This window comes from Scylla paramamosain, chromosome 33 (genome assembly GCF_035594125.1).
Source record: "Scylla paramamosain isolate STU-SP2022 chromosome 33, ASM3559412v1, whole genome shotgun sequence".
In the NCBI taxonomy this organism is placed as follows: domain Eukaryota; kingdom Metazoa; phylum Arthropoda; class Malacostraca; order Decapoda; family Portunidae; genus Scylla; species Scylla paramamosain.
In genome coordinates this window covers 8,538,295-8,566,293 of record NC_087183.1, presented here as the reverse complement: position 1 = coordinate 8,566,293, position 27,999 = coordinate 8,538,295, and the positions used below count along the sequence as shown (strand labels likewise).

Sequence of the window (27,999 nt, the reverse complement as noted above, 5' to 3'; positions counted from 1 at the left end):
TCAGTAACTATTTTTAATAAGACTTTGGCTTTCACACCCAGTCCATGTCCAACATTCAGGGAGTTCTTGAGTTTTGAGCACTGGGTAACAATAAACTTTAAATGAACTATCTTACAAATTATTTTCTGATACATGCATACAGTCTAGGTTCCTGCTTAAAAATGGCTGAGGTAAAAATGCAAGTGTATAAATTGCTATCTACTCCTACTCTATTTCACCTAGTGTTACTTTTTCTGCATGTACCTAATTACATTATTCTTAAGTCACTTTCATTTCCTTGAAAGTATACATTAAGCGGTTTAGTTTTTTTTTAACCTTTGCTACAGATTCATGATTTAATGATTTAAATTTTTAGTTTGTATTGAGCAATAAGTACAACCAGCACATAACACCCCACTATCCCACTACATCATACAAGTACTAGTGCACAGCCATCATATTTTAATATTATATTAATAAATCACATTTCTGCAACTGCAAGTGCTCAGTAAGTGGACAATGTATCATTGTAACTTTCCAAGCTGTAAAACAATCACACTTTAGATGAAGTCCAACCTGTAAAAAGTGTACAATTTAATTGGTTACAATTGTTTCTCGCTATATCAAGTAAAAAATACTTGTAATATGAAAATAAATATTCATTGTAATGTAAAGCATCATAAAAAGATAGATAAATATACTGCTTCTTTTTTATAAATAAAATTCAGTGCTTGAAGCAATAATATTCACTATATACATGATGCAGGACACACCCATTAACATCACCAGCGGCGGTCCCTGCCTCCTCGGCCCCCCATAGAGAACCCTCCCCTCCCTCCTCCCCCTCTTCCTAACCTTCGGCCACCCCCACCTACATCCTCCAAATCTGTGCGGTCACGAAGGTTCCTGCCATAAGGGGATTGGCTAGTGCCCATGCCCACACCAGGAGGTCGGCTGAAGGGTCCTGGTCTCAGTGGTAGATCTGAGTAGGGCCCTGGCACTGGCCTCCAGCCCCAGGGTCCTCCATGGCCCATGAAGGATCCAGGGCCACTGGGAAAACCACCCGGTCGCCCTCCCTCTGAATATCCTCCTGGACCACTACGATAACTGCCTGAAGAAGAGTAGTGGCTGCCACCATCTGGAGCTAATGAATCAGGTCCTTTGGGTCTCAGCAATCTGCCACTTTCACGGCCACCAACATCCTCTGTCAAGATAAAATCATTACCAACAAACTCTGATGGAAAGGAATGAAAAGTATGGCTGGCAAATTGGTAAGAATGATTTAGCAGTAAAGATAAACTTCTGAGTAAAAGAAATTTCAAAGATTTGAAGGACGGTGACCCATCCAATAAAATTATAGTGCCAAGGTAGATCATAATCAGCACTGCACCAAATTTGGTGACAAGTTTGGCAGTACCATTAAAATATTCCAGTGAATTAACTTTCATGGAAAAAAAATCCTCTTTGGCAATCAAAGCAACAAACATACACACATGCATGAACACACACACACACACACACACACACACACACACACACACACACACACACACACACACACACACACACACACAACATTTGAACCTCATGGTCAACAGCATCACAATTTTTTTTATTTCTCCACCACAATGCCAGCTCCAATCAGTTCCAAATACAGTACAGGTAAACAACCTGTACGCTTGCATGTGTTACGTCTGCATTTGAATTTGAGTGTTACAGTCTCAAGTCATTACAGTGTGTTCTGGATTTGCAATTGACAGAATTAAGGGATCTGGTTGTACAAGTGGATCTGGAAGTTGTCCAGGTAATTGTGGAAATGGAGGTAAGAAACATAAACTTGAACACTTGGGGGCAAAATAAAGGCAAATAGTGATTAATGTAAAAGGGATGACATAATGAAAGCATGATGGCCATTTGAAAACAGAATTTTAGTGGATATTGAAACAAATATGCCATATGGGTAGAATGAAAAGTTTTTCGTTTCATCAATTCCTCTCTTCTAACTGACTGTCTTCAGCCTCTTTCTCATCACCACAATGTTGCATCTCTTGCTATCTTCTACTGCTATATTCATGCCAACTGCTCTTCTGATCTTGCTAACTGCATGCCTCCCCTCCTCCCATGGCCTTGCTGCACAAGACTCTCTTCTTTCTCTCACCCATACTCTGTCCAACTCCCTAATGCAAGAGTTAACCAGTATTCTCAATCATTTATCCCTTTCTCTGGTAAACTCTGGAACTCCTTGCCTACCTCTGTATTTCCACCTTCCTATGACTTGAATTCCTTCAAGAGGGGGGTTTCAAGACACTTATCCTTCAATTTTTGACTACCACTTTGGACCCCATTTGGGGGACTGGCATCTCAGTGGGTCTTTTTTTTTTCCTTTACTGGATTTTGTTGCCCTTGGCCAGTGTCCCTCCTACATAAAATAAATGAATAAATAAATAAATAAATAAATAAATAAATAAATATATATATATATATATATATATATATATATATATATATATATATATATATATATATATATATATATATATATATATATATATATATATATATAATGTATCTGAGTCTACAGTAGATGAGAAAAAAGCAGTGAATTTCACACCAATCTTTCACTTAGAAAAAAAATATATTTTGGTGAACTTTATGCTCAAGCTTTGTGAAGGGGAAAAGAGAGACAAGTTCAGGGGAAGTATATCACCATATTAAATGGCATAAACAGAAACATGTGGAAGTGACAGTGTTGAAGGCAGTGGTAGGACCCAGTAGCTCTAACCAAAGCCTTAGATACCTCTACTGTTCATGAAGTTCTTCACACTGATCTTCCTGGAAAGTTTTGTTTGAATGGAAGGAATGTGTATGTTAAATGCACATACATTATATTACTAAAATATATAACTGTATTTTTTTTTTTTTTTATGTAGGAAGGATACTGGCCAAGGGCAACAAAAATCTAATAAAAAAAATGCCCACTGAAATGCCAGTCCCATAAAAGGGTCAAAGCAGTGGTCAAAAATTGGTGGATAAGTGTCTTGAAACCTCCCTCTTGAAGGAATTCAAGTCGTAGGAAGGTGGAAATACAGAAGCAGGCAGGGAGTTCCAGAGTTTACCAGAGAAAGGGATGAATGATTGAGAATACTGGTTAACTCTTGCGTTAGAAAGGTGGACATAATAGGGGTGAGAGAAAGAAGAAAGTCTTGTGCAGCGAGGCCGCGGAAGGAGGGGAGGCATGCAGTTAGCAAGATCAGAAGAGCAGTTAGCATGAAAATAGCGGTAGAAGACAGCAAGATATGCAACATTGCGGCGGTGAGAGAGAGGCTGAAGACAGTCAGTTAGAGGAGAGGAGTTGATGAGACGAAAAGCTTTTGATTCCACCCTGTCTAGAAGAGCAGTATGAGTGGAACCCCCCAGACATGTGAAGCATACTCCATACATGGACGGATAAGGCCCTTGTACAGAGTTAGCAGCTGGGGGGGTGAGAAAAACTGGCGGAGACGTCTCAGAACACCTAACTTCATAGAAGCTGTTTTAGCTAGAGATGAGATGTGAAGTTTCCAGTTCAGGTTATAAGTAAAGGACAGACCGAGGATGTTCAGTGTAGAAGAGGGGGACAGTTGAGTGTCATTGAAGAAGAGGGGATAGTTGTCTGGAAGGTTGTGTCGAGTTGATAGATGGAGGAATTGAGTTTTTGAGGCATTGAACAATACCAAGTTTGCTCTGCCCCAATCAGAAATTTTAGAAAGATCAGAAGTCAGGCGTTCTGTGAAATTTGAAAGTACTAAATTTTTGCTGGTATTAGGGTAGTGTGTTTTCTTATGGACTTGGTCCTTATTAGCTTATTCCTCATTAGGTCACTGTCTCAACTTTGACACTATGTTTAACAGTTCTAATTAGATGCCAAAGTTGGTGCAGTACTGAACATTCCACCATTGGAATTCCTAAGCTAGAATGGAAATTATTCTGAAATGCCAGTGCCATGTTCTCAGTTGCTTGAAATATTTTTTGTTGCCATAAATACATGAGTTTCTGTGGATTTGCTAAAGGTGAAAGTACAGGTTATTCTAGGTTGAAAATGTTTTATGCACATACACATTTTGAGGCCTTGATTAGCCGTGTTGAGAAATTTAATTGTTGATGCACAACAGATACAACAGCCGGGACAAGCTGGTATTGCATTCATTGGTAGTTGGGATAGGTAAAGAGTGGGGGGTTGAGGAAGGTAGCAGGGGTCTCCCTACCACCAATGAATAGGTTGAGTGAAGCTCACTACTAGTGTTTCAGATTTACTATCTCGGCTGGCACTGAAAACACTAAGTGGACCTTGCAGGAGTGTGGCCAACTGTACATGTATAATAATACTTAGTAAGATTTCTGTACATTCAAAAACAAATATGGCAACCAATTGGATGATGACTACATTGCCCAGTGGCACTGTTACCACATTTCCATGTTATTTGATGGCATAATCATTATAACAGAATAAGTGTGAACAGAGTATTGTATAAAATAAATATTAACAAAAAGTTTTTTTAATCTGGAAAGGACAGATCAATCAACTATATGGACTAAAGTAAAAAAAAAAAATAAGAAAAAAAATACAGAAATAAGAAAAATAAAATAATAATTATTAATTAATATATAGGAAATCAAATTAATAAATTAAAAGGGAAGTAATAATGCCTTTCACTGAACATAAACTCATCCTTATTCAAAGATTCATGGCAATCACAATGACCTTCAAGGCTTAAAGTTTTTTAGTTGTAACTAGCAGGATAGAAGAGGAAGTCCTGCTCAAAAAGCTAGATAAGTTTCTCACCTGGGTCTAAGCCATGTCTGCGGGAAAGCTTCCTTTCATCTGAGGTAAAAATGTGTAAATGTTAGTTTCTGGACCTCTTGTGGGTGTAGCTCCTGAAATGGAGTCTTACACACTACCTGCATGACTATTGGCTGAATAGCAAAGAAACAAGGTTAAAGTGACAGTTCTTGTAATATAAAGAAAGAGTGATGACAACACAGCAACATCCAACACCATCTGCAAAATCCTGCTTAGGAGAGAACCACCTTCAATATATCATAGGAGTGAACTTTAATGTAAAGTTGAAAACAATAATAAAAAATAAATAAATAAAAAAAATAATAAAAAAATCAAACCACACAAAATCTAATATTCTATGTTTCTAGTGTGTATCTGAAATTGTGTTCTTCATGAAAAGAAAGATGTGTATGCAATGATAATACTGGCACCTCTGCACCTGAAGTATGATGGCACTGTGACTGTCTGGATAATACAGTAACAACAGTTAATAATAACAACAATAATAATTATGATGATGATGATAATAATAATAATAATAATAATAATAATAATAATAATAACAATAATAACAATAACAACAACAACAATAATAATAATAATAATAATAATAATAATAATAATAATAATAATAATAATAATAATAAAGCCTCTTATATTTATTTGTCTGCAATTATTATGATCTATGCAATGATATAATTTTCAGCAGACTGATGAGAGCACTAGCCTTTGATGCTGTACCCCAGTTGACACTTTCCAGCTGTGGATTCCCCATGTAGCTACCTGGGATGAAGTCTTGACCAAAGCTTAATGGATGAGCTAGTGAAAGTAATAAGAAAGCTACCACTGCATAGCTACTTAGTATTCTAGCACACACGCACACACATACAATGGTCTAATTTTAAAAATGAAGACCATACTGAAATGAAAAAGATAAAAAAATAATAAATAAATAAATAAGTAAATTAATTAAAAAATGATGATGAGTAATTAAGTGCATGATGAAATAGATCCACTGACATCCTACACACAAATGGCACCAAGGTAACACCATAACAGCTGCACACATCTGGATATCGTTGTCGACTTCTAAGTGGTGGGAGGAGGACTCTTCTACAGATATTCTTATGCAACAGTATGAGCAGTGCTTAACTGATACACAAGCAGATCCTTACAGTACTTGGGGAAAAATAATGTGAGGGCTCTAAGGAGCAAAAAAGTTTCAGCTGGCTATAAAAGAAGCCATTAATAATAAAAATACTAACACATGCCTAAACTTTCTGCAAAATGCACAATATTGTAAAACAGAATGAAAATTATAACCAATGCTTGAAGATTGCAATAGGATGGAAAATCAGCAAAGAGGCATTTCTTAGATAAAGAGAGCATTATTAAGTCGAAGGGAAGAGAAGACTGAATAAATGTTATGTGATGAACATGCTCCAAGATCTGCAACAGAACTGCTCCAACTGCTCCAATGGGCCTGGCCACACCTGTTGAGAGACAGCAGACAGATGAGTGGGTACAAACCTTGCGGACTACATGATCTTTGTCTCTTCATGCTTGGCTCTGAGGGATCCTCTCGTACTCTTGAGCCTAGCAGGGTCTCGCTTGGAGGAGGAGGCGGGTGGCGGCATCAACAGCGATGCAGTCATATCTCTGGCCACCCTAGGGTAGTAAACAGGAGGCAAATTTATGGGATGTGTTGAGCCAGCCAGGATATCTTCTCAGACTCTTGGAGTGGACATTTACTGTGTGACCTGTGCTCTTGGTGGAGCCCTGAAAGTAACTTATTGGAGTGTGACAGCAATGCACTGGAAGGCATACCAGTCCTTTTGCTGCCTTTCTTATGAAATGACTCAGAAATTTTTATAAAATTCTTTCCTTTGGATCTACAATATGCTAATGAAAATTAGAGGAGGATAGACAGTTGACACCTGCAGAACACTACATGGGGAGCAATGTGTGAATAAACAAAAGTTGTCATTGTGTGGTAATTTTCATGTGCCTGCTTAAGGAGTGTTGTAATTTTTTTTACCTAAATTACTTGTTGCAACAAAATTTTGGTGAGAAGAAATTAACTCTTTGATGCAAGAGAAAATCAGTACACCTACCAATGTTCTGGATTCTTATAGAGGAAAATGTTGTATTCTAAAGTTCACTATGTACTGTTAATTGAGAGATATCGATTCAACTACTGAAATTCTGTTGCAAACTGAACAATATTGGAGCAATTTTTCTTCAAGTAGCCTAATTAAGAATACATATATATGGGGGAATCTGGGATGAAGTTTGTCAGCATCTGAAAACAAATATGACAACATATAAGGCAGACCCAATTAGTTCACACACAGAGACTGAACCAATATGTGTAGCAATCAAAAGTGAATGAATGTGAGAATAAACTTTTGGAGGAAGTTTACATGACTAAAACAGTTGTCTTCTGTTGGACATCTGACCTATATAAATGTAAGAAATACTTGAGTTGGTTAATAAACATGCAGCTTAAAATTTTCTTAAACCAATTAAGATACACAAGTGAAGCTAAATTACATTAGCACATAAGACAAAACGGAAATTTGTTGTGAAAACCTGACAATTGTGCAAAAGAATTTTCAAAACTTGATATAGATCATGCTTCCTTCACTTTCAATCAGAAGTCCTAATGACAGAAGTGACATGACTGACATCATTCAGGGCACCCCTGGGACTCAGTGTGGCAGGATTCACTTGTACAATACTGAAACTAAAATTTTTTGCTGAAAAAAAAAAAATGAAAAATAAATGCTTGTGATAAGAAGGTAGCTGAAACATGGCTAGTTTCTGGGAAAAATAGTAAGCAACAAATTTAATTTTAATATTTAATTTCTATGTATAATATCAACAAGTTAACCTTTCTGATTTTTAGCCATGATATGTGTCCTTCCCATGGAGTTTCTTAATAATATCAGTCATCCACACAAAATTCAAGATGACTTAATACTGCTAAAGAATATCCTCCAAAATAAAGAAGGTTTACGTAAAATGTGTCTTGGAATAAAGTTCCCTAGAAAATAATTTGGTGAAGAAATCTCTTGAACAACAAACAGAAGTGACAGACATTGCCACATGCATGGGATCACCTTACAAAAGAACAATCCCAAATGTGCTTTTAGAACTCAGTTGGTGGAACAGTGAAAATGAGCCCTACCAGGTGGTAAAATTTTCTCATCCAACTGTTGGTGAAGAAGGTCAAGTGTGAGGGAGACAGCTGTTTACTCAGACTAATGGTGTCTCAAGTAATACAAGAAAACATTGTCTTCATCTTCATTATTGTGCAAAAATCAGTTCATAAAAAAAAAAAAAAAAAAAAAAAAAAAAGAGTGAAATGATTTCTATTACAAAATGACAATCTGCTATCAAGTAATTCAGGGTTTGCTGTTAATGGCATATAACTTAATTTTATTTATACATTAATGACACTGATAAATAAATACTATATTCATGTTTTGAAACACCAAAAGTCCCCTACAAAAATTATTTGCTTATTTATTCAGAGTAAGCCCCAATTGCGATGCCCATGATAATCACTACTTGCTACTCTTCCTGAGTCATACAGAAGTAATTTGGCAATTCATCTATAACATGTACTTATCTTGTTCATTTATTTATTCATCTATTTATTTTTTTTAGGAATGGATAAATGAAAATGGGTACATCAAAAAATAGATCATGTGCCCCTCACCACTGTTACTTAGTTGAGTGAAAGAGAGAGAGAGAGAGAGAGAGAGAGAGAGAGAGAGAGAGAGAGAGAGAGAGAGAGAGAGAGAGAGAGAGAGAGAGAGAGAGAGAGAGAGAGAGAGAGAGAGAGAGAGAGAGAGAGAGAGAGAGAGAGAGAGAGAGAGAGAGAGAGAGAGAGAGAGAGAGAGAGAGAGAGAGAGAGAGAGCGAGCGAGAGAGAGAGAGAGAGAGAGAGAGAGAGAGAGAGAGAGAGAGAGAGAGAGAGAGAGAGAGAGAGAGAGAGAGAGAGAGAGAGAGAGAGAGAGAGAGAGAGAGAGAGAGAGAGAGAGAGAGAGAGAGAGAGAATGTGGAGAAAGAAATCTAGAACATCTGCAAGGTAAGCTTCATCAGTGATCCACTGAGACAGTCTGCAGACTTTCACCAGCTAATTCCTGTAACAGAATAATACATTGATTTAATCTTTGTGGTGCCTGACCAAAAGCTTTGGCACTACTCTTCAGCCTTATTTTTGGAATATGGCCACATATCAGCTAACTGATTATATTGTTTTTAACCATTACCTTTCTATTTCATTTTGGTTTTGCTTGGCATGCATGAAGTGCAGGAAAGTAATTATTTACACTTGTACTCTGCCGATGACCACTTTAATCTTGCTCATTGTTTCATTATCACATGTCATGAACCTTTATCATTTCCATGGTACAGCTTTATAAGATTCTCACCTGCCTAACTATCTTGAAGAGGAGGACATGCCAAATTAAAACCTCTAACAAGTGTAAATCTTAAAGTAAATGAAGAGAAAAGGAAAAAAGAAAAGATCATGATAAATACATATGTACCAAGAACTAGACTTTAATTTCTTATCTATATATTTACCATACCAAACCAAACTTCCTCTTCAAGCCTTAATAGAAATGGTTCTAGCAACCACTTCATACAACAACATAATTTGAGTGAAGCAACACTACAGTGTTAGCTGCAATCACCCAACAAGACTATTTGTAAATGTGTGAGGCCTCAGAGAGCATACTCACCCTGGTTCTGCCTTCTTGTCCTGCAGTACAGCCTGCTGCTCCTCTGCTGCACCTGGCCCCATGGGGATCCCAATAGCTGCTCCACTTCCTCCACCTGGGTAAGGGCCAGGTCCATCTCCTCTCTGATATGGCCCTCCACCTCCAGGACCAAGAGGAGCATATGAATTAGAGACATTTGGTCCTCCTGGTCCCCCTGGTGCATTGAAAGGCCCTGGGCCATTTGGATGTGGTCCTGGACCATTTCCAAAGTTGTTTGGGCCTGCAGGAAATGATCCTGGTCCATTGGTGGGCTGAGGATATTGTGCCCATGGATATTGTCCTGGAGGGTACTGGTTTTGTTGAGGTTGCTGAAGTGATGGTGGTGGAGGTCCCTGTTGGTACTGGCCTTCAGGAAGTCCAGGCTGAGGAGGTCCCTGTGGGTGATGTGGTGGTCCATGTTGATACTGTGGTGCCTGGTATATGGACGTCAGCATTTCCCCCTGCTTGCTGGATGAGTACTGGTCTTCTTGAGTTCCTGCCTCAGGATTCTTCTGTGGTGACTGGTCCTGAGGATGCAACTGCCCCTGAAATTGCCCTTGGTGGAACTGCTGTGCATGGCCTGAAGGAGGCTGGCCTTGAGGCGATCTCCTGTGTTGCTGGGCTGGTGATACATGTGGGTGCTCTGGATGGCCTGGGGCCTGTTGACTCGAGTACCTTTGGTTGGGTTGTGGCTGTGGCTGGTGATCCTGTCTCTCTGGGGAAGGTGGTCCGGCATGTTGGTTCTGAGGGCCAAGACTGTGTTGCCCACCATAATAATGGTTATAAGTTCCATGAGGGCTTCCTCGACCAATTGCCTTGGGTTCACCTTTAGCAAGGGTACCAGGTGACCTGTTTTCCCCATCCCTGGAGTCTGCAGAGAGTGAAGATGCTTGCTGAGTAGGAGGCTGCTGCTGCTGCTGGTGCTGGTTTGGTTGTTCTATAAAGTTTCCATACTGTTGCTGTGATGATGGCTGAGAAGGAGCCTGTGAAGACAATGGCTGCTGTTGGGATGTAGGAGCTCCTGAGTGAGTGGTCTGAAAGCAATAAAAATTCTATGATAATTCTTTTGTCTTATTTTTTTATGTACGAGTATACCTGACATGAGAATATTTATTTACACAATGATAGTACATTTGTGAGTTATTACCTGTGGACCTAAACATTATGAGGAATTTTCTGTGAATTACAGGAGAGGAGTTTGAGGCAAAAACTTTTAACTTCACCCTGTTTAGGAAAGCTATGAGTAGAACCTCCCCATTTATGGGAGACAAACTTAGGCTCCTAGAGTTAGTAATTTGGAGGAGGAAAGGAATAGTTGACATAAAACAACTAACATTGTGGAATCTGTTTCATCAAGAAATAATGTGAAATTTCTACTGGAGATTTTTATAAAAGGGCAGCCCAAACATATTCACTGTAGAAGAGGATGGGGATAGTTCAATTTTACTGAAGAAGAGGGACTAGCAGTCTGGAAGGTTGTGTTTGAGGTACTGAGTAACAAACTTTGCCCTCCATTAAGAAACTAAAGATAAATCAAAAGTTAAATAGTCTGTGGGTTCTCTTCATAAACTGTAATTCCTGCCAAGTTGATCATCTAACAAATGACATTGAGATATGCAGGGTAGAATCATCAAAATAAAAATAAACAGGATAAGAGGTTTGGCTGAGATCTCTTATGAATAATAAAGAGAGTGAATGATAGGAAAGTCTTGTGGACACTACTATCTATAAATTTGAGAGGATAATGGCTGTCCTCCACTGCAGCAACACAACAACCAGACAAGAAACTTTAGATGAAGGTGCAGAGAGATGGATAAAAACTCTAAGAAGCAAGATTAGAAATTCAAGAGATATGTATAAGGTTCTCAAAAAAAAAAATAATAATAATAATAAAATAAATAAATAAATAAATAGATAAAAAATAAGAAAAATATATATAAAAAATAAAAAAATAAAGTTCAATAAGGAAAGCTAGATCAGCAGTGGATCATTCTTTACAGAATTCATATTAACAAAGAAGAGTTGTGGACAGACAGATGCTTAAGAATCTTCCAAATGAGAAAGGTTTCAAAAGCTTCAGAATGACCAGGAATCAAGTCTGAGGGATTGGAGCAGTCACCTTTCTTATAGGCAAACTTCTAGTCAAAAAAAGGAAAGGTGGATGTTGATAAGACATAAATCAAAAACTTTGACCAGGCATGGCATAAGCACAGAAGCACATTTATGAGGGACTCCATCAGGACAATAAGCCTTTCAAGGATCAAAGCCAAAGATCACTAAGAAAAATTTCAATAACAGGCATAATATAGTCAAAGGATGAAAGTGAAGGAGAAAAGGGCCAGAATCATTCAGTGTTGAGTTGTTAGCATATGTTTGAGAGATGAGTTCAACTTTAGAGCTTGAGCAGATGGCAGTGGTACCAGCTCTCATACTGCTCTTGTCTTAAGTATTATAGTCCAATAGGTATGGGTGGAAAGTGCACTGATGAGAAAACTATTCCAGCTATCATAGATATACATAAAATAGGCCTTAGTACCAAAGAAATTTGCACTCAAAAGAGCTTGAAGCATTGTATTATCCAAAGCTAATCCAATAATTCAAAGCTAGCGGCAGCAAAGGCTCTCCAGATAAGAGCCATCTGTCAAGCCTTGGACCACGAAACTTCTCAGGTGGCAGTTGGAGGTTAATTCCAGCCTTAAAAGAGTCTTAATCTACTAGTTGATGTCTCCCTTTTCACTGTTCCTGATACTCTGCACTGTGATCTTGGGTATTGCAGATAACATGTCAAGAAAAAGCTACTTATAAATGACTCACAAAAGAAAAGGATCCAGTTTGCAAAGAATTATCGACTGGATCTTAGATAAGGCATACAAGTATTGAGGTCTAATGAAACCATTTTTTGTGAGTGAGATATCTAACAATGCACAGATACTCATAGTCTAATTCCAATGATCCCCACTACAATCATAAACATGAAATGCTATAAAAATTTATTGGTTTGGTTACTATGGTCTTGTGTTCCCTAAAAACACTACTCCCACTAAATAAGGATTACCTTCTGCCATCTTTTGAAATTACTGAAACTAATATTTTCTGCAGGATGGAGCACCAGCTCACACTGCTAAAATTGTTAGAGTGGGTGAATAACTGTGAAGTTGACTCTATAACTGGCCTGGTAATTCACCAGATATTTTTCCAATATAACATTTATGGGCAGTAAAGATGGCTAAGTTATGAGGGCAAGACACTTTCACATTCTTAAAGCTGGAAGCAGACCTATGCAACTGCTGAGCAGAATTGAAGCCAGAAGCACTTCAATGTTTGGCTGATAGTGTTATCAAAACATCTAAGAGGAACAAGGAAATGCAATAAAATAATAAGTTCCACGTAGAGTTGAAATTTCTTCAATTTTTTCAATCTGATAGGAAGTGTATTCCCAGAATCTGTCAGTGTGGTAACTTTTTGTGCAGATTTTAAGTTGGGATCTGTAAAGCTAAGTTTCATAAAGTATATAACAAAGATAATGTGGACAAGATCCTTAGGGTTAGTAATAAAAATAGAACAAGAAATAATGGGTTCAAGCTTTATGAAGTCATTCAAAGAGAAAAATATAAATTAGTACTTTAACAGAGTAGTAGATAACCGGAATGGATTCTGTAATCATGTTTTTTTAAGATAGGTCAATATGAACATTTCATTCAAAATTTGATATTGATAAATTTATGAATAAGGATGATAGATAGAGGTGTTTAATACAAAGGCTACTACTGGCTTCTAGCAGCTTTCCTTATATTGTTATGTTGCTATTTTTTGTAAATACTTATGCTCTTTAAATACCATATACAGTGTTTCTCTGCACATTTGCAGTTCACTATTTGCTGTTTTGCATATTCACAGATTTTTTCCTAACCTAAATAATGGGGAGTTGCCAGACGTCACTGCCAGCTCAGTCTTTCACCTCAAAGAGCCTGAATTATTCTTTCAATTATCATAAATTGATAAGTAGTGTACTGTATTTTAGTGTATTGTATTTTTAATTAAAATATGTATTATGTACTATACTTGGAGATGAAAAAAGTGCCTGGGTTAAATTGAGAGAGGAGTGAAACAGGTCTGTGTGTTGTCACTAGACTTGATTTCCAAACTACCCTCCTACGGCTTCTAACCTTCTCTCTGTAACTTCATCTCAAGTTTCCTTTCTGACTGTTCTATTGGTGCTGTGGTAGACAGTCACTGTTTTCCTAAATCTATTAACAGTGGTGTTCCTCAGGGTTCTGTCCTGTCACCCACTCTCTTATTATTCATTAATTATCTTCTAAACCAAACTTCTTGTCCTATCCACTCCTACACTTATGATACCATCCTGCACTTTTCCAAGTCTTTTCATAGATGTCCAACCCTTCAGATGGTGAACATTTCACACAGAGAAGCCACAGAACGCTTGACTTCTGATCTTTCTAAAATTTCTGATTGGGGCAGAGCAAACTTGGTATTGTTCAATGCCTCAAAAACTCAATTCTCCATCTATCAACTCGACACAACCTTCCAGACAACTATCCTGTCTTCTTCAATGATACTCAACTGTCCCCCTCTTCTACACTGAACATCCTCGGTCTGTCCTTTACTTATAATCTGAACTGGAAACTTCACATCTCATCTCTAGCTAAAACAGCTTCTATGAAGTTAGGCGTTCTGAGACGTCTCTGCCAGTTTTTCTCACCCCCGCAGCTGTTAACTCTGTACAAGGGCCTTCACCGTCAGTGTATGGAGTATGCTTCACATGTCTGGGAGGGGGGGTTCCACTCATACTGCTCTTCTAGACAGGATGGCATCAAAAGCTTTTCATCTCATCAACTCCTCTCATCTAACTCACTGTCTTCAGCCTCTCTCTCATAACCGCAATGTTGCATCTCTAGCTGTCTTCTACCGCTATTTTCATGCTAACTGCTCTTCTGATCTTGCTAACTGCATGCCTCCCCTCCTCCCGCGGCCTCGCTGCAAAAGACTTTCTTCTTTTTCTCAACCCTATTCTGTCCACCTCTCTTATGCAAGAGTTAACCAGTATTCTCATTCATTCATCCCTTTCTCTGGTAAACTCTGGAACTCCCTGCCTGCTTCTGTATTTCCACCTTCCTATGACTTGAATTCCTTCAAGAGGGAGGTTTCAGGACACTTATCCTTCAATTTTTGACTACCACTTTGGACCTTTTTATGGGACTGGCATTTCAGTGGGCATTTTGTTGGACTTTTGTTGCCCTTGGCCAGTGTCCCTCCTACATAAAAAAAAAAAATAAAAATTATATATATATATATATATATATATATATATATATATATATATATATATATATATATATATATATATATATATATATATATATAATAATTGTTTTTATTGTGTTAAGGTGAATTTTACATGAGCTTAATAAGTGTGAGATGTATATTTTATGGTTTAAACTATGTGTCCCTGAACCTTGTAGGGGTGGTTTACAATATTTGTAGATTTCTGCTATTCACTGGAGGCTTTGGAACATAACCTCCAGCAAATAATAGGGGAACACTGTATGGTGATGTATAACTTGTATAGGATATGCTTATGTAAAACTATAAAAAAACATTCAGTATTTCTTAATTTTTATACTTCAATGATATTCCAGACTGCAAGATTGTGCTTGGAAACAAAACACTGAAGCCAATTCATAACTTCAAGTACTTGATATCATGAGTAATATATTATGATAGTGTGTTGCTTCAAGCCCTTCTGACCCCAAATTTCTTTGCTACTAAAACCTGCTTTATGTAGATTTATGATAGCCTGAAAATTTTTCACATCAGTGCACTTTCCATCCATATCTACAGTGCTATAACACTTTAAAAAAAGGAGCAGTTTGAGATAAATAGGCAGGAAAAGGAGGAGAATCCAACTTATACATCTATCCTCTTTGGCAACTGATCTCTTTATTCTCTAACAGATGTAAATTTAAAAGCTTCAATATCCTCTCATGTGATATATTTTAGTCATTCTCACTTGTACTGACAGTAACATCTTACTTCCCCTCTGTAATATGAAAACCAGAACTGCATTGTGTAATCTACATGAAGCATGGCCAGTTCCAAATGTAAGACCTCTTTCAGATGGGGCCACTTAAGAGCACTGCTTTGTAGTTTGTTGATAAAGTTTCAGCAACACTATTCACACACGTCTTATAGCAAACACCTGGTCCATGCAACCCATCCCTCTTCTAAAGCCAGTGCTCACAAATCACTTATTCTTGTATCCTCCCAGATTCTTTTCAGCTACACTTTATATTAGATGATACAAAGAATTATTTTTGGAAAACAAAATTTCTACAATGGCTTAGACTGTTGAGCCAAATCAGCTCCTTAGCATTTTTTTTTCTTTTTTAGCTTATCAACATAATCACCTAAGTGGTAGCTTGTCCGTATGTAGATCTGTCTAGATTTCAAACCAGTTGTAGAATATTAATAAACTCTGAGCAACTTAAAGTACTAGATGACAGGAAGACAGAAAACATAACAATAGCCTTAGATTAATTAAAACAATTGTTGCTGTGAGAAGTCTTTTTTACAAACTGCAGGAAGATCATTTATGTTTTGAAGATAATCAGGCAGAGTTTTCAAAGTTTCAGATCTTAAGTAAAGTGAAGTATATGAATAGAGCTGTGAGCAGTGTTGGACAAAGCAAATTAACAGTTTCCCCTGGATTAATGAATATGGCCAGTGCAAAAAAAAAATATAAGTACCACTGAGAAAATCTAATTCATTTTCCTAATTCTTTAGTGTTTAAATGTAAAGTGTTTGCAAACAAGCACAAAGAAATCTAAACATATTTCTAATGGTGGGAAATATATGTATTTGTAATATGTCTAGGACTAATATAAAAAAAGAGTCAGTAGTCATGCATGTTACATATTGTGTATAGTATTTAATTACATATTAAACAGGATTCTACTATATTTGAGTTCCATGATTCCAGTTTTGTACTTGTTATATATATGAAAAAATAAATAAATAAATAAAAATAGATTAAATAAAAATTTAAAAAATAAGCACAGAACTTGTGTGGAGTCCTACACCTCCTCCCTTTCTTCCTTATGTTGTGCTACACTTCCTCCATATCAAAATATTCTGCAACTATTTCATCTACTTAGCTTTACCATGGTTTAGTCAGCTTATTTCTGGATCCCCTCCTTTCTCTGTCAGAGAGAAGGGATGAGAAAGTGATACTTCACTCTCTCTCTCTCTCTCTCTCTCTCTCTCTCTCTCTCTCTCTCTCTCTCTCTCTCTCCCCCTCATTCCTTTCATATAATTTTTGCTTCATTGTTTCTCAATCTTTCTCACTTTTGTATATATAATTCCATTTTCATTCTCAATCAGTCTCATTCTATTTACCAATCCTTAGGATTGTTCTTACTTTCACAGAGAGAGAGAGAGAGAGAGAGAGAGAGAGAGAGAGAGAGAGAGAGAGAGAGAGAGAGAGAGAGAGAGAGAGAGAGAGAGAGAGAGAGAGAATTGCTTGAACCACTGAATGTGACTTACCATAAATGTTCAATAGCTAAAATTCTAGTTTAATGACTAGGATGAAATGTTACTGTCATGCAGGCATCTTGCAGATGATCTACATCTTTGTAAAATGGGTTATTTTCTTGTTTGAGACATCCACCTTGTTTATTTCATGGGGAGGTAATTGATAATGACTGATTATTTACTACAAAAGCAGTATATTAAGAAATCTATAAGGCACATAATTGTCAAAATGTAGTAACACATGCTTTAGGTAACATACACAACATAGTGGACACTATCAATTAAAACACACAATACTCTTAGATAATAAGAGCAAACACTCTACCTTTCTTGCACATCAAAGAAAGATAAGGTGTATGAGATCTGTGGTTAAGAACTGCCATTAAAGTAAGCTAGTACCTGAGTCTGTCTGGCTGAATCTTGGTGCTCAGACTCCTCAGTGGCAGCAGCATATGGGTCATATTGCTGCTGCCCTCCCTCCATCTTCACTTGCTGTTGAAACTGTTGCCACTGTTGTTCTAAAGACACAGGTCGCAATTCCTGGTGGTTTGGCTGGTTACTGTAGTGGCTGGAAGGTGGGTGGAGAGGCTGCTGCTGCTGCTGCTGCTCAGGTTTCTGTCCCTATCATACAAAATATAGGGTTTAAAATCTCAAATAACTGGTGAATGAACTTGCACAAATATACTTGAATGAATTATGTAGAAAATACTAAATATCAGTCTGTTTTGGATAACTATGGTGAATGGTTTAGCTCAGGAATGCTCAACCCACCGTTTGAGGGCCACATGCAGCCCTCAAGGAAGTTCAATGCAACTATTACAAAGAAACGAAAAAATACTCTTATCACTTTACTGTGATAATACTACTACTTCACATTAAATGTTAATGACATGCAAGAATGAAAATTCTATTATAAATAATTATATAACAATTAATCACATACATACTATGCAAACTTTATATTATAGTTACATATTATAATGATGAATAAAGTATTGCTTATCTTGTATGTCTAGTTAGCCAACTGAAGTAGCTATCAACACGGTACATTAAAGGCAATGCAAGGCCCTCATCACAAACTGAGTATCTAATGTGGCCCTGTCACCCACAAAAGGTTGAGTGCTAATTCTTGTGAAATGTTGGAGCTTACCTGATGACGAGGTGGCAGGTTGCTGAGAGGCACTGGGTTGGCCATAACCCCAGGGGCTCCACCAGTCTGAAAATCTATCCGGCCATGTGGGGCACCTTCTCCACTTCCTGCCATGCCCACAGGGGCATAGGCCACACCCACTGGCCGCTGCTGTTGTTGGGGGGGCACTTGACTGTAGTGATGAGTAGCATTACTAGTGATTGGAGGGCCATTGTAGCCATGGTCTGAAGTTAAATAGGCTGAACTAACAGGCTGTTCCACAGGAGGTTGGGAGGCTGAGTATCCCGAGTGACCCAATGGCTGAGGAGGCACAGGACCCAAGAAGGATGACGGTGCACCTGTCTGGGAAACTTGGTGGTGCGGCTGTTGCTGGGGCTGCTGCTGTAAGCTTGGCATCACTCCAGTCACCACAACAGGTTGAGTTACGTGCATTTGGCCCGAGGCAACTGCTGGGTCTTGGGGCATGAGGAGGCCCACCCCTGAGGTAGTGGTCATGGTGTTCACTCCTGGGGTGAGCACAAAGGAAACTGTTCCTGCATTAGCAGTGACAGCAGGAGGCATACCAAGGGGAGCTGGAGGAGGCATGCCTAAAGGCATGGTGGTACTTGGGGGAGGGATGCTGGCATTGACATTGGGTGGGAACTGTGCATCTGGAGCACCATGGGGAGTGGCATTGGTTAAGGGACTGGAAGTACTGACAGTGTTTACCAAAGATGGTGCTGAATATGAACTTGTGGCCCCTAAGGACCTGGCTAGATTGGATGGAGGTGCTCCTCCCTCACTAAGAATTGAAGTCTGGTTAATGGTCAGTTGGTTGGTGCCTCCTGAAACAGCCATAGACTGGGGTACAGGCTGCTGTTGGACCAGAGGGTTTGGCACACCTTGGGGATCATGCAGGGGAGCTGGGTGAGTTTGATGTCCAGCAGGTACAGGAGGAGCTACCTGGGTGCCACCAGCCAGAGCCACCAGTCGAGGGCCATCAGGCATATTGATTATTTGTGTTCCAGGGGGTAAAGTTACCAGCTGTGTGCCTGATGAAGTATGCACTAATTGCTGATTTGCTACAGCTGTTGTACTTGACACTACAGGAGGAGCTGTCAGGTGTACAACCTGCTGTGGCAGAGACACTACAGTGGCTTGTATCACTTCTTGCTGTGGTATGACCTCCTGGGACACAGGTGCTCCACCAGGCTGTAGATGAGGAGCCAGCACAGTGTGCATCACATTGGCACTAACCTGTGGCCCACCCACCTGGCCTGGAATGGGCACCTGGGCCGGAGGAATTTGTGGGTGGCCAACATGAGGAGGCACAATTTGTGAATGGGGAGGTACCTGAGGTGGAACCATCTGTGAATGAACCATCTGTGGTGGTGGAGCTGGTGGAGCTGTGAGCTGGTGAGGGGCCACCTGTACAGGAGCCAAGTGCGGCTGACCAATATTGCCTCCACCTCCTGCAATAAATAAGGTTTTCATCAATAAAATTGATATTTTTAATTTGATCTTACTTTTTAACAATGAAATATATCCATGATTCTTCATATCAAGGAACTTTAACACTTAAACCAATAACAGCCACTAAGCAGAGAGAGAGAGAGAGAGAGAGAGAGAGAGAGAGAGAGAGAGAGAGAGAGAGAGAGAGAGAGAGAGAGAGAGAGAGAGAGAGAGAGAGAGAGAGAGAGAGAGAGAGAGAGACTTATCTCTACCTCAATGTTCACAACCAAACAAATTTTTACATCTGTTTTATCATGTTATCATCCAGAGACATTTTAGTATCTAAACTTCCCTCCATACATCTTGTCACCTTACTTTTTATTACATTTTATTTAAATTTTCCTGTAATTCACCCTCCTAAATTCTATTGACCTGCTATCATTTTAGACAAGCCAAGCATCCAGCAAACACAGACTGGTTACTCTCCCTATCACCACTGCACTGCCCCAGCATGCTACATCCTGCCAATCTTGCTGATGAAAAAAGATTGTGATAAAGTTTTATTTATCAGGAAATCACATGTGAACTGCTGTGAGGGTGTGGGTGATAAGTTTTAACTCAACAATCCTACAAACTCCAGCATGATGATTTCTAGTGAACACATGCATTATTACCTCACTTCTGATTATGAGATATACTCAAAACTAGATCTCCCATGTGGATTCATCTTGTATAACCATTCACCTTAAAAGATGAGATATATGATAATTACCTAAGGCCACATCAGGCTGCTGGGGTGGAGGTTGTGTGAAAAGAGGAGCTGGTTGCTGAAGTTGCTGATGCTGTAGCTGTTGATGCTGTTGCTGCTGCTGCTGTTGTTGTTGTTGTTGTTGCTGTTGCTGCTGCTGTAACTCCTGCTGTACTTCAGAAATCACTGTCTGCGCCAAGTTAACAACTAGATCTTTAGCCTGGTTAAACTGCTCCTGGTTGTCATGTCTGAAAAATAAATAAAGTATGTATGTAAATAAATACATAAATAAATTAATAAAAAATATATATATTAATCTATCCACCATTCTGGCAATTCCACATGGTATGGCCCAAAGCAAAGAAATAAATATAAAAATAAATTTAAAAAATAAATGAAAAATAAAGAAATAATCAATTACTAAACAGGAAAACAAAAAGACCATAAGAAAACAAAGGAAGCAACAAGACATCAGGGCTACACATAACAGTCCCTATATAAAGCATGCATAACATTTCCACCTATCATTCCCATCCAATAAATTTGTCAATCATCTTTTGAAATTCTGTATTAATTCATCTATAACTATTTGAGAATGTGTTTCTCCTATCTCTTTTTTTAATCTAACTTTACAATGCTTGAACCTGTTATTTTTTGTCCTATCCTGATTACTGATCTTGATTATTGATCATCACCCCTGTTATGCTTTATACCACTTAAAGATGTGTATAAGATCCCCTCTTAAACTAAGCTTCTCTAAGGAATATAAATTCAAAAGTTTCAGTCCTTTCATAAGGAATATTTTTCATCCCCTGTATTTTTCAGTCACTCTCCTCTGTACTGATTCCAATAGATTTATATCCTTCCTGTAAAACAGAGACCAGAACTACACAGAATAATCTAAATGAGATCTGACTGGTGGCAAATATAACCCAGTCCTGTTTCTCTTTGGCTACAACTTGAACACATATTGTTAGATGCAGAGGGTGTAAGATGACCATCTCTGGTGAAATGCAAAAATCAAGCGCTGCATAATATGAGAGAAAGGGGAGAGAGAAGAATGCAGGAATCAAACAATGCAAGGACAGTAATAAATGGACATTGTTATAGCCATCCCTCTAGACATCAGATATAGATGAGCAGATAAATAAACAAGAATACACTGACTGATAATAATAATGCTGACATCATTATTGTACTTATTATGAAGCATGACTTGAGGTACAGAATTTTTCTTAAGGCACTTGTCAAACAAGTAATTAAAATGCATTAGAGAAAATTATGTGGTCTAATAGTACATACTGTTCCCTGGTCTATATTAAATTAACAATAATACATTTCAATATATTTAATTTTTATTTACTCACTCAAGATAGAAGTGAAGGGGATCTTGGGCTTCCTGACCAGTACCACTCTCATGGTATCCAGAACCAATGCCACGTATGGAGATGGCCACTCCAGTTTCTTCCTGAATGTAGCGCAAGTTCATACCACTCTCCCCAATAAGGCGTGCTTGAATGTCAGTAGGGTTCAAACCAATATTTACAGGTAGAAATACTTTCTCTCTGAATATCTGAAATATTGAAAACATCTTACAAAAGCTTGAAGATTCAGATGATTCTTCCATTAACAGATGTGTCAAAATATAATTCATCTCATGACTTATGGTGCCTAACCAAGGTAATCTGCAGTTATTTCCTCTTTTCATTTCTATCACATTTGGTTGGTACCACTGCTATTTCTTATCTATCTATATCTAATACCAATTTCTCACAACTCCCTAAAAGACCTTGATAAAGTTGTATACGACAATAGCAAACTGCCTCACAGGAGAAGAGATAGAAAACATATCATAATAAATGTTACAAGAGCAATCCTGGAGAAAAGGGATTTATATTATAGTTATATTAGCAACAATCAGTGCTCAGCAGCTAGTTAACATGAAACATCTCAATATCACACAACCTCACACCACAGCAACTTATATCAAGGCCCACTATGAGTAGGGTACAGAAATCTTTCCAACGCTCACAACACACTCCACAGATGTGATGAGATTCTAGGGATTCAAGCCAAGTGGCATCATCATCAGGACACATCACCAGCAGACCCAGAAAAGACCACACCACTATCCAAAATGCTTCTGTAAGTGGATTTGTAGCTGAGCTAGGCTTAGTACTAGTTGTTTCATCCATAGAAATCTGATAGCCTCTAAGAAGCAAATGGATACTACATCTGTGAATCCCCAAGACCACTTGGAGGAAAGGAAAAATGGACAAGAATAAAAGGCTCCCCAGCTCAATACCATCTTTGTCTAAGTTATATCGATAATACCACAAAAATGGTGCTATTTTCTCTACCTCTAAACTCACTCTCCACTTGAACCTTTGCTGGTTACACAACACTGGATAATTCCAGCTTTATCCCTTTCTAAACACAACCCTTTGACTTCCATGTAACTTATCATGATTCTTCATAATGATGGCTTCTGTACTTCACATTCTTGCTTTTCTAAAGCTAAGAGGCTATGTCTCAAGCATCACTTAGTTCACAATCTTTTCAGTAAATTTTGATCATCTTCCCTAAAGGGAAGAATAAAAATTTTGCTGTTATCTCATAAGAACATGAAAAAAATAGTAGAAGCTGCAAGAAGTCATCAAGCCTACATGTGGCTGTCCTTGTATGAAACATACCTACCTATTTCCATATATGAACCTCATCTATAAATTTATCTAATCTTTTAAAGCTCCCTAATGACTCAGTACTAACAACCTGATTACTGAGTTTATTTCATTCATCTACCACTCTATTTGAGAACCAGTTCCATTACCAAGTCTGTTCTACACTCTGAATCTTTTCCATTTAGGTTTGGGTTATGGGAGTTTCAAGATAAGGTAGTCCCTATAGGACATATCACTCACATTAGTTACTGGAGGTGGAGGCTGAGCCTGGGAAGGGGGAGGAGGAGCAGACATGTCTGGTCTTGGTGGTCGGAATACTAGAGGTCGCGGGCCTCTGGGACCACTGCCAGGTCTGGGTCCCATCAGACCTGGAGCTGGGTTGGGTCTGGGTCCTCTTGGCCGCTGCATACCGTGGCCCTTGCGGTGACTGTGTTCCATAATGATGTGTGTGATCCGACCAACTGCAACTGAGAAATTACAAACAATTATTTTCATTTCTTAATACAATCCAGTAAATCTCCGGTCTAGGAGAGTTACTGATGGCAGTAACACAGTTATACTCAATTCCAAATCTTGAGAAATATAGGTTCATCCCACTACCTGGCTGTAGGTGGAGTTATCAGGTTTTTTCATGGTAAGTGGCTCACCATGTGGGCTGAAACTGTCATACTAAATCTCTCTCTCTCTCTCTCTCTCTCTCTCTCTCTCTCTCTCTCTCTATATATATATATATATATATATATATATATATATATATATATATATATATAAAGGGTGTCCCACCAGATAAGGTACATACTTTACTTTGAGATTTGGAAAGTCAAGTAATTCTAAGTCAAAAATACTCTATACATATATGCTGTGTTTTGCTTTATTGTGTAAAAAATGAACAAGTAAGTTATGAACAGCAAGAACTGCTCACATGCCTCCTTCCTTCCCTCCTTGGTTCCCTACGTACTCAAGTGTTGCCATGAAGCATTGTGATAATTTTTGTGTACAATCTACACACAGGCCAAGTGGTGCACTAAAGGTGAAGCCAGAACTTTATCCGAGAACTCGTTCTCTGTCCCGCAAAACCACTTATTAAACTGAGCTACTTACTGGAGGGGTTTATAATTCTCAGGATTTGGAACCAAGTTTAACGAACACATTAACCATACCTTTGACATCTTGCTGGTTGACAGCCTGGATATGAAGATAAAGAGGACGGTCACTAGGATTTTTGCTAGGATTCTTTCGTTCCTCCTGATTCATATACCGGCCCCGAGTTGACACTGCTGCACCAGACATCTGAAGAACGACATTTTATGATAAGAAATCCTGTCTTGACCTCTCAAACTAAGAAAGATTCCACAGTATATACTAAGACCTTAAGTGTTTTATTGTAGTTTACACATACACCAGTTGAGGCAATTAATGGTATACATATAAATACATACAAGTATAAATTTTGCTGAAATTCATTCATGCATTACACTTATAGCTGAATCCTATCCCTATTTAAGAAATGACCACATCTAAAGATAAGGACTTATCTGAGCAGAAGTTATGATGACGTGGAAAAAACTTTGCTGATTACGGATTTTTAAGTGCTTTTGTGATCAGCATGCAGGACGGGAACAGCAGGTGATATAAATTTGCCTAGGTGTGGATTGGTAAGAGGTCTTTACCAACAAGGCACCAGATATAAAACACTTGTGCCATGATGGCACAGCCATGTAGTTAATTCTGACTAGTGACACTTACCTTACTAATCTCTTCTTGTGTAGAGGAACGAGTAAGAAAATTTCTGGCACTCATGGGGGCATCATTGATGACAACCTCTTCAATGAAGAGGTCATTTGATTTGTTGTTCTTTGTTCTGTTCTTGTTAAGCTCTGAGAGCTTAAGCTGACCTGAAGCAACCAACATGGCATTAACCTGTAAAGAAATATTTATTAGTTGTTTCCAAATTACTGAAAACATAAACAATCAATTTTCATGTCTACTGTAATTCTTACACCAGTACACATGATTCATTGTTATGCACCAATTCTCTCAATCTTCTATCTTGCCTAACCCATAAGTGTTTCACCACGTAGTCCACTCATTTTGTGACACTCCTCTTACACCTAAAAAAAAAAAAAAAAAAAAAAAAAAAAAAAAAAAAAAAAAAAAAAGCTCAGTAAAATTCCACCACTGCCAAGTTTCTCTCTCTCTCTCTCTCTCTCTCTCTCTCTCTCTCTCTGTTTTAGGGAACAGACAACAGTTGGAGGTATCAAGGTGGAGTGGGATGATAACAGATGACTGTCATATTTTATGGAAAGTAGGGACTATACAGTGAATGATGTATGTGCATGTGTATTATTGTACTGGTGAGCTCAGTAGTTGTTTGACCACTTGCTTTGGGTATTCTCCTTAAGCAGCATCACATCAGTAAAAATTAACTTAATCTGACCAGATGAGAAGAATTCTTTTGTGGGCATTAGGAGAGAGAGAGAGAGAGAGAGAGAGAGAGAGAGAGAGAGAGAGAGAGAGAGAGAGAGAGAGAGAGAGAGAGAGAGAGAGAGAGAGAGAGAGAGAGAGAGAGAAAATTTTTATAATTAACTTACCTTTGCAGCTGCTTCTTGGGCAGCTTTTAGACTTGCAGCTGATCCTGTTTCCTTCATGCTCAGCTGCACACATGGAAAGACAACCAAAGCTGGGATGCAGTGTGGGTCTTCATGTGCGGCAGTGTGGATATCCTCTGCCAACACACATCCACATTAGCACTATCTACTTAAACAACCTCGTCTAATCACAGAAACTAAAATGCAAGGCACTGATATCCAAAATTCATTTGTTCACTACTAAAATTATAATATGTAACACACAGGTACTAAGATTTTGGGTAATATAGAGATAAACTTAGCCTACTGTTTTCAAGGCAATGACTATTTACTTCTGGGCAATATATAATGCTTTTTTCAAATCAAGATGTTTTTTTTTTTTGCCAGAAACCACAGAAAAATTACTTCTTTTAATATAAAAATTAACTGACCATAATATAACCTAAACTAATCTAACCTAACCTATCAAACTCTGCACAGAAATAAATAGTCAGTGCCTCAGAATTACGAAATGATCGAGCCATAGCAGACAGTGCAACAGCAGCAACCATGGGTCTGTGAGACCAGGCAGTGACTCTCGAACATTCAGAGAGGGAGGATGCCACGCAGAGATTTGTCAGTTTATTAACCTTGAGGATCTTCCCTCAAGCAGTTTTCCAGATACATTTCACATACACCTCAAAACTTATCAGAAAAAGATACTGTCCTTGAAATGTCTCACATCTAAACATAAAGAAAATATTAAGCATGTCAACCAGTGGTACCTAACAGATGCATCATTGCTGACGCACACACCCTAGGCTGCCTCTGATTAATTTCAAAATATCAAAATGCAACAACCACATCAACTTACTGTCAAATCTAGTTTTGTAACTCCTGTCAAATAGTTTCCTGTATACCACATGTTCAAGGCTCTCACTACAGAGCTGTGTAAGTCTTCCAAATAGCACTGGGATATTGCAACAGATCTAAATTTGCTCATCAATTTTAACCATCAAAAAAACTTAGCCTGAAAAGACCTACATAATGAAAAATGCTGCAATTAAGTAACTGAAGAATGTGCCTTATTAAAACTTAACCAAAAGACTTCGCTGTGACATGTTCCTTCTTAACAGATTCACTCTGGATATATCACACAATAGGCATTTCATTCTAATCATTGGTGTTACTGGTTCAGGTTAGGTTAATCATTAAATCAATAGGAATAAGCTAGAAGAGTCTAGAAGAGAAGATGTATTAAGATTTGCATCATAAATCTTCTAATAGATGGTTTCATAATTAAATTTGTGATGTGGAATCAGATTTTTTAAATCTAACTCTGAATTTGACCCTAACTCTAGAAAATTTTAAGATTACAATTCCAACTCGGACTCAGCCAACCCCTTCTCTATAATGCTACAAGACAGCATACAGGATGCAAACTGAAAGAAAATTCATACACTGTAATAAAAGTTTGTGGTTAATGTTTTGCTTCATTATTTTTTTTAAGTAGTTTACTGGTTTTGTGTTTGTAAGCAAACTTTTTTAGTTGGCAGATTACTAGTTAGTGAAGCTAACTTTTTGGTTAACAGAGTCCACCTTTAATATCTAACACCTGTGGCTCCATGATGCCAATTTAACACTTGGATCCCCACAACACCAATATATATAATACCTATCTCCCAACAATGCCAAATTAACACATGACCACACAATGCCAATTTAACACATATGACCCCATGATGAAAATTTAACACCTGAAACCCCTCGATGCCAATTTAACACCTGAAGTCTCAAAATGTCAATGTAACAACTGTGATCTCATGACGCCAATTTAACACATGTAACTCCACAACGCCAATTTAAAACCAGGAACCCAATGACACCAATTTAACACCTGGAACCCCATAATACTGTTTTAAGACCTGTGATCCATGACGCCACTGACCACCAGTGACCCCAAGACGCTATTTCAGCACTCATGGTTCCATGAAGCAGTAACATAACGGCACAACACCTCCCCTTCAATAACGCCCATTAATGAGGTAACACGACCCAAGGCTGGTCACCACTGCCGCCCTACTAATTACACCTAATTGCTACCCTTCCGTGAGCCCTTCCTGCTTTACCAGTAGTGTGTGTCTCTCTCTCACCTTCACGGCTGTACGAGAGAGGCTTCCCAGCCCTGGAAAGGCCTACGTGGGCCAGGACATGAGGCGTGATGCAGGGCGGCGCACCGTGTTTTCTTCCCTGTCAACTATAAGGTCATGGACACACAGGATCCAAGCGCTTATACACACAACCC

The 27,999-nt window shown here is 38.4% G+C and overlaps 1 protein-coding gene across 2 annotated transcripts; it reads right to left on the bottom strand.

Annotated features, from left to right (window-relative positions):
- Nucleotides 1–27,986, bottom strand: LOC135089612 (trithorax group protein osa-like). Of its 2 annotated transcripts, XM_063985435.1 has the most exons (13): nt 27,848–27,986; nt 25,719–25,852; nt 24,874–25,047; nt 24,288–24,417; nt 23,368–23,594; nt 21,814–22,019; nt 20,471–20,694; nt 18,268–19,718; nt 17,517–17,738; nt 9,552–10,603; nt 6,329–6,466; nt 4,802–4,840; nt 1–1,183 (listed from the first exon to the last, which is right to left on the bottom strand). In XM_063985435.1, exons 2-11 carry the CDS (start codon nt 25,773–25,775, stop codon nt 6,337–6,339), a joined length of 3,873 nt encoding a protein of 1,290 aa, XP_063841505.1. In that variant the 5' UTR covers nt 25,776–25,852; nt 27,848–27,986; the 3' UTR covers nt 1–1,183; nt 4,802–4,840; nt 6,329–6,336. The 2 variants fall into 2 exon arrangements, with proteins under 2 accessions (XP_063841505.1, XP_063841506.1); XM_063985436.1 differs by lacking the exon at nt 6,329–6,466.
- Nucleotides 27,987–27,999: the final 13 nt, after the last annotated feature.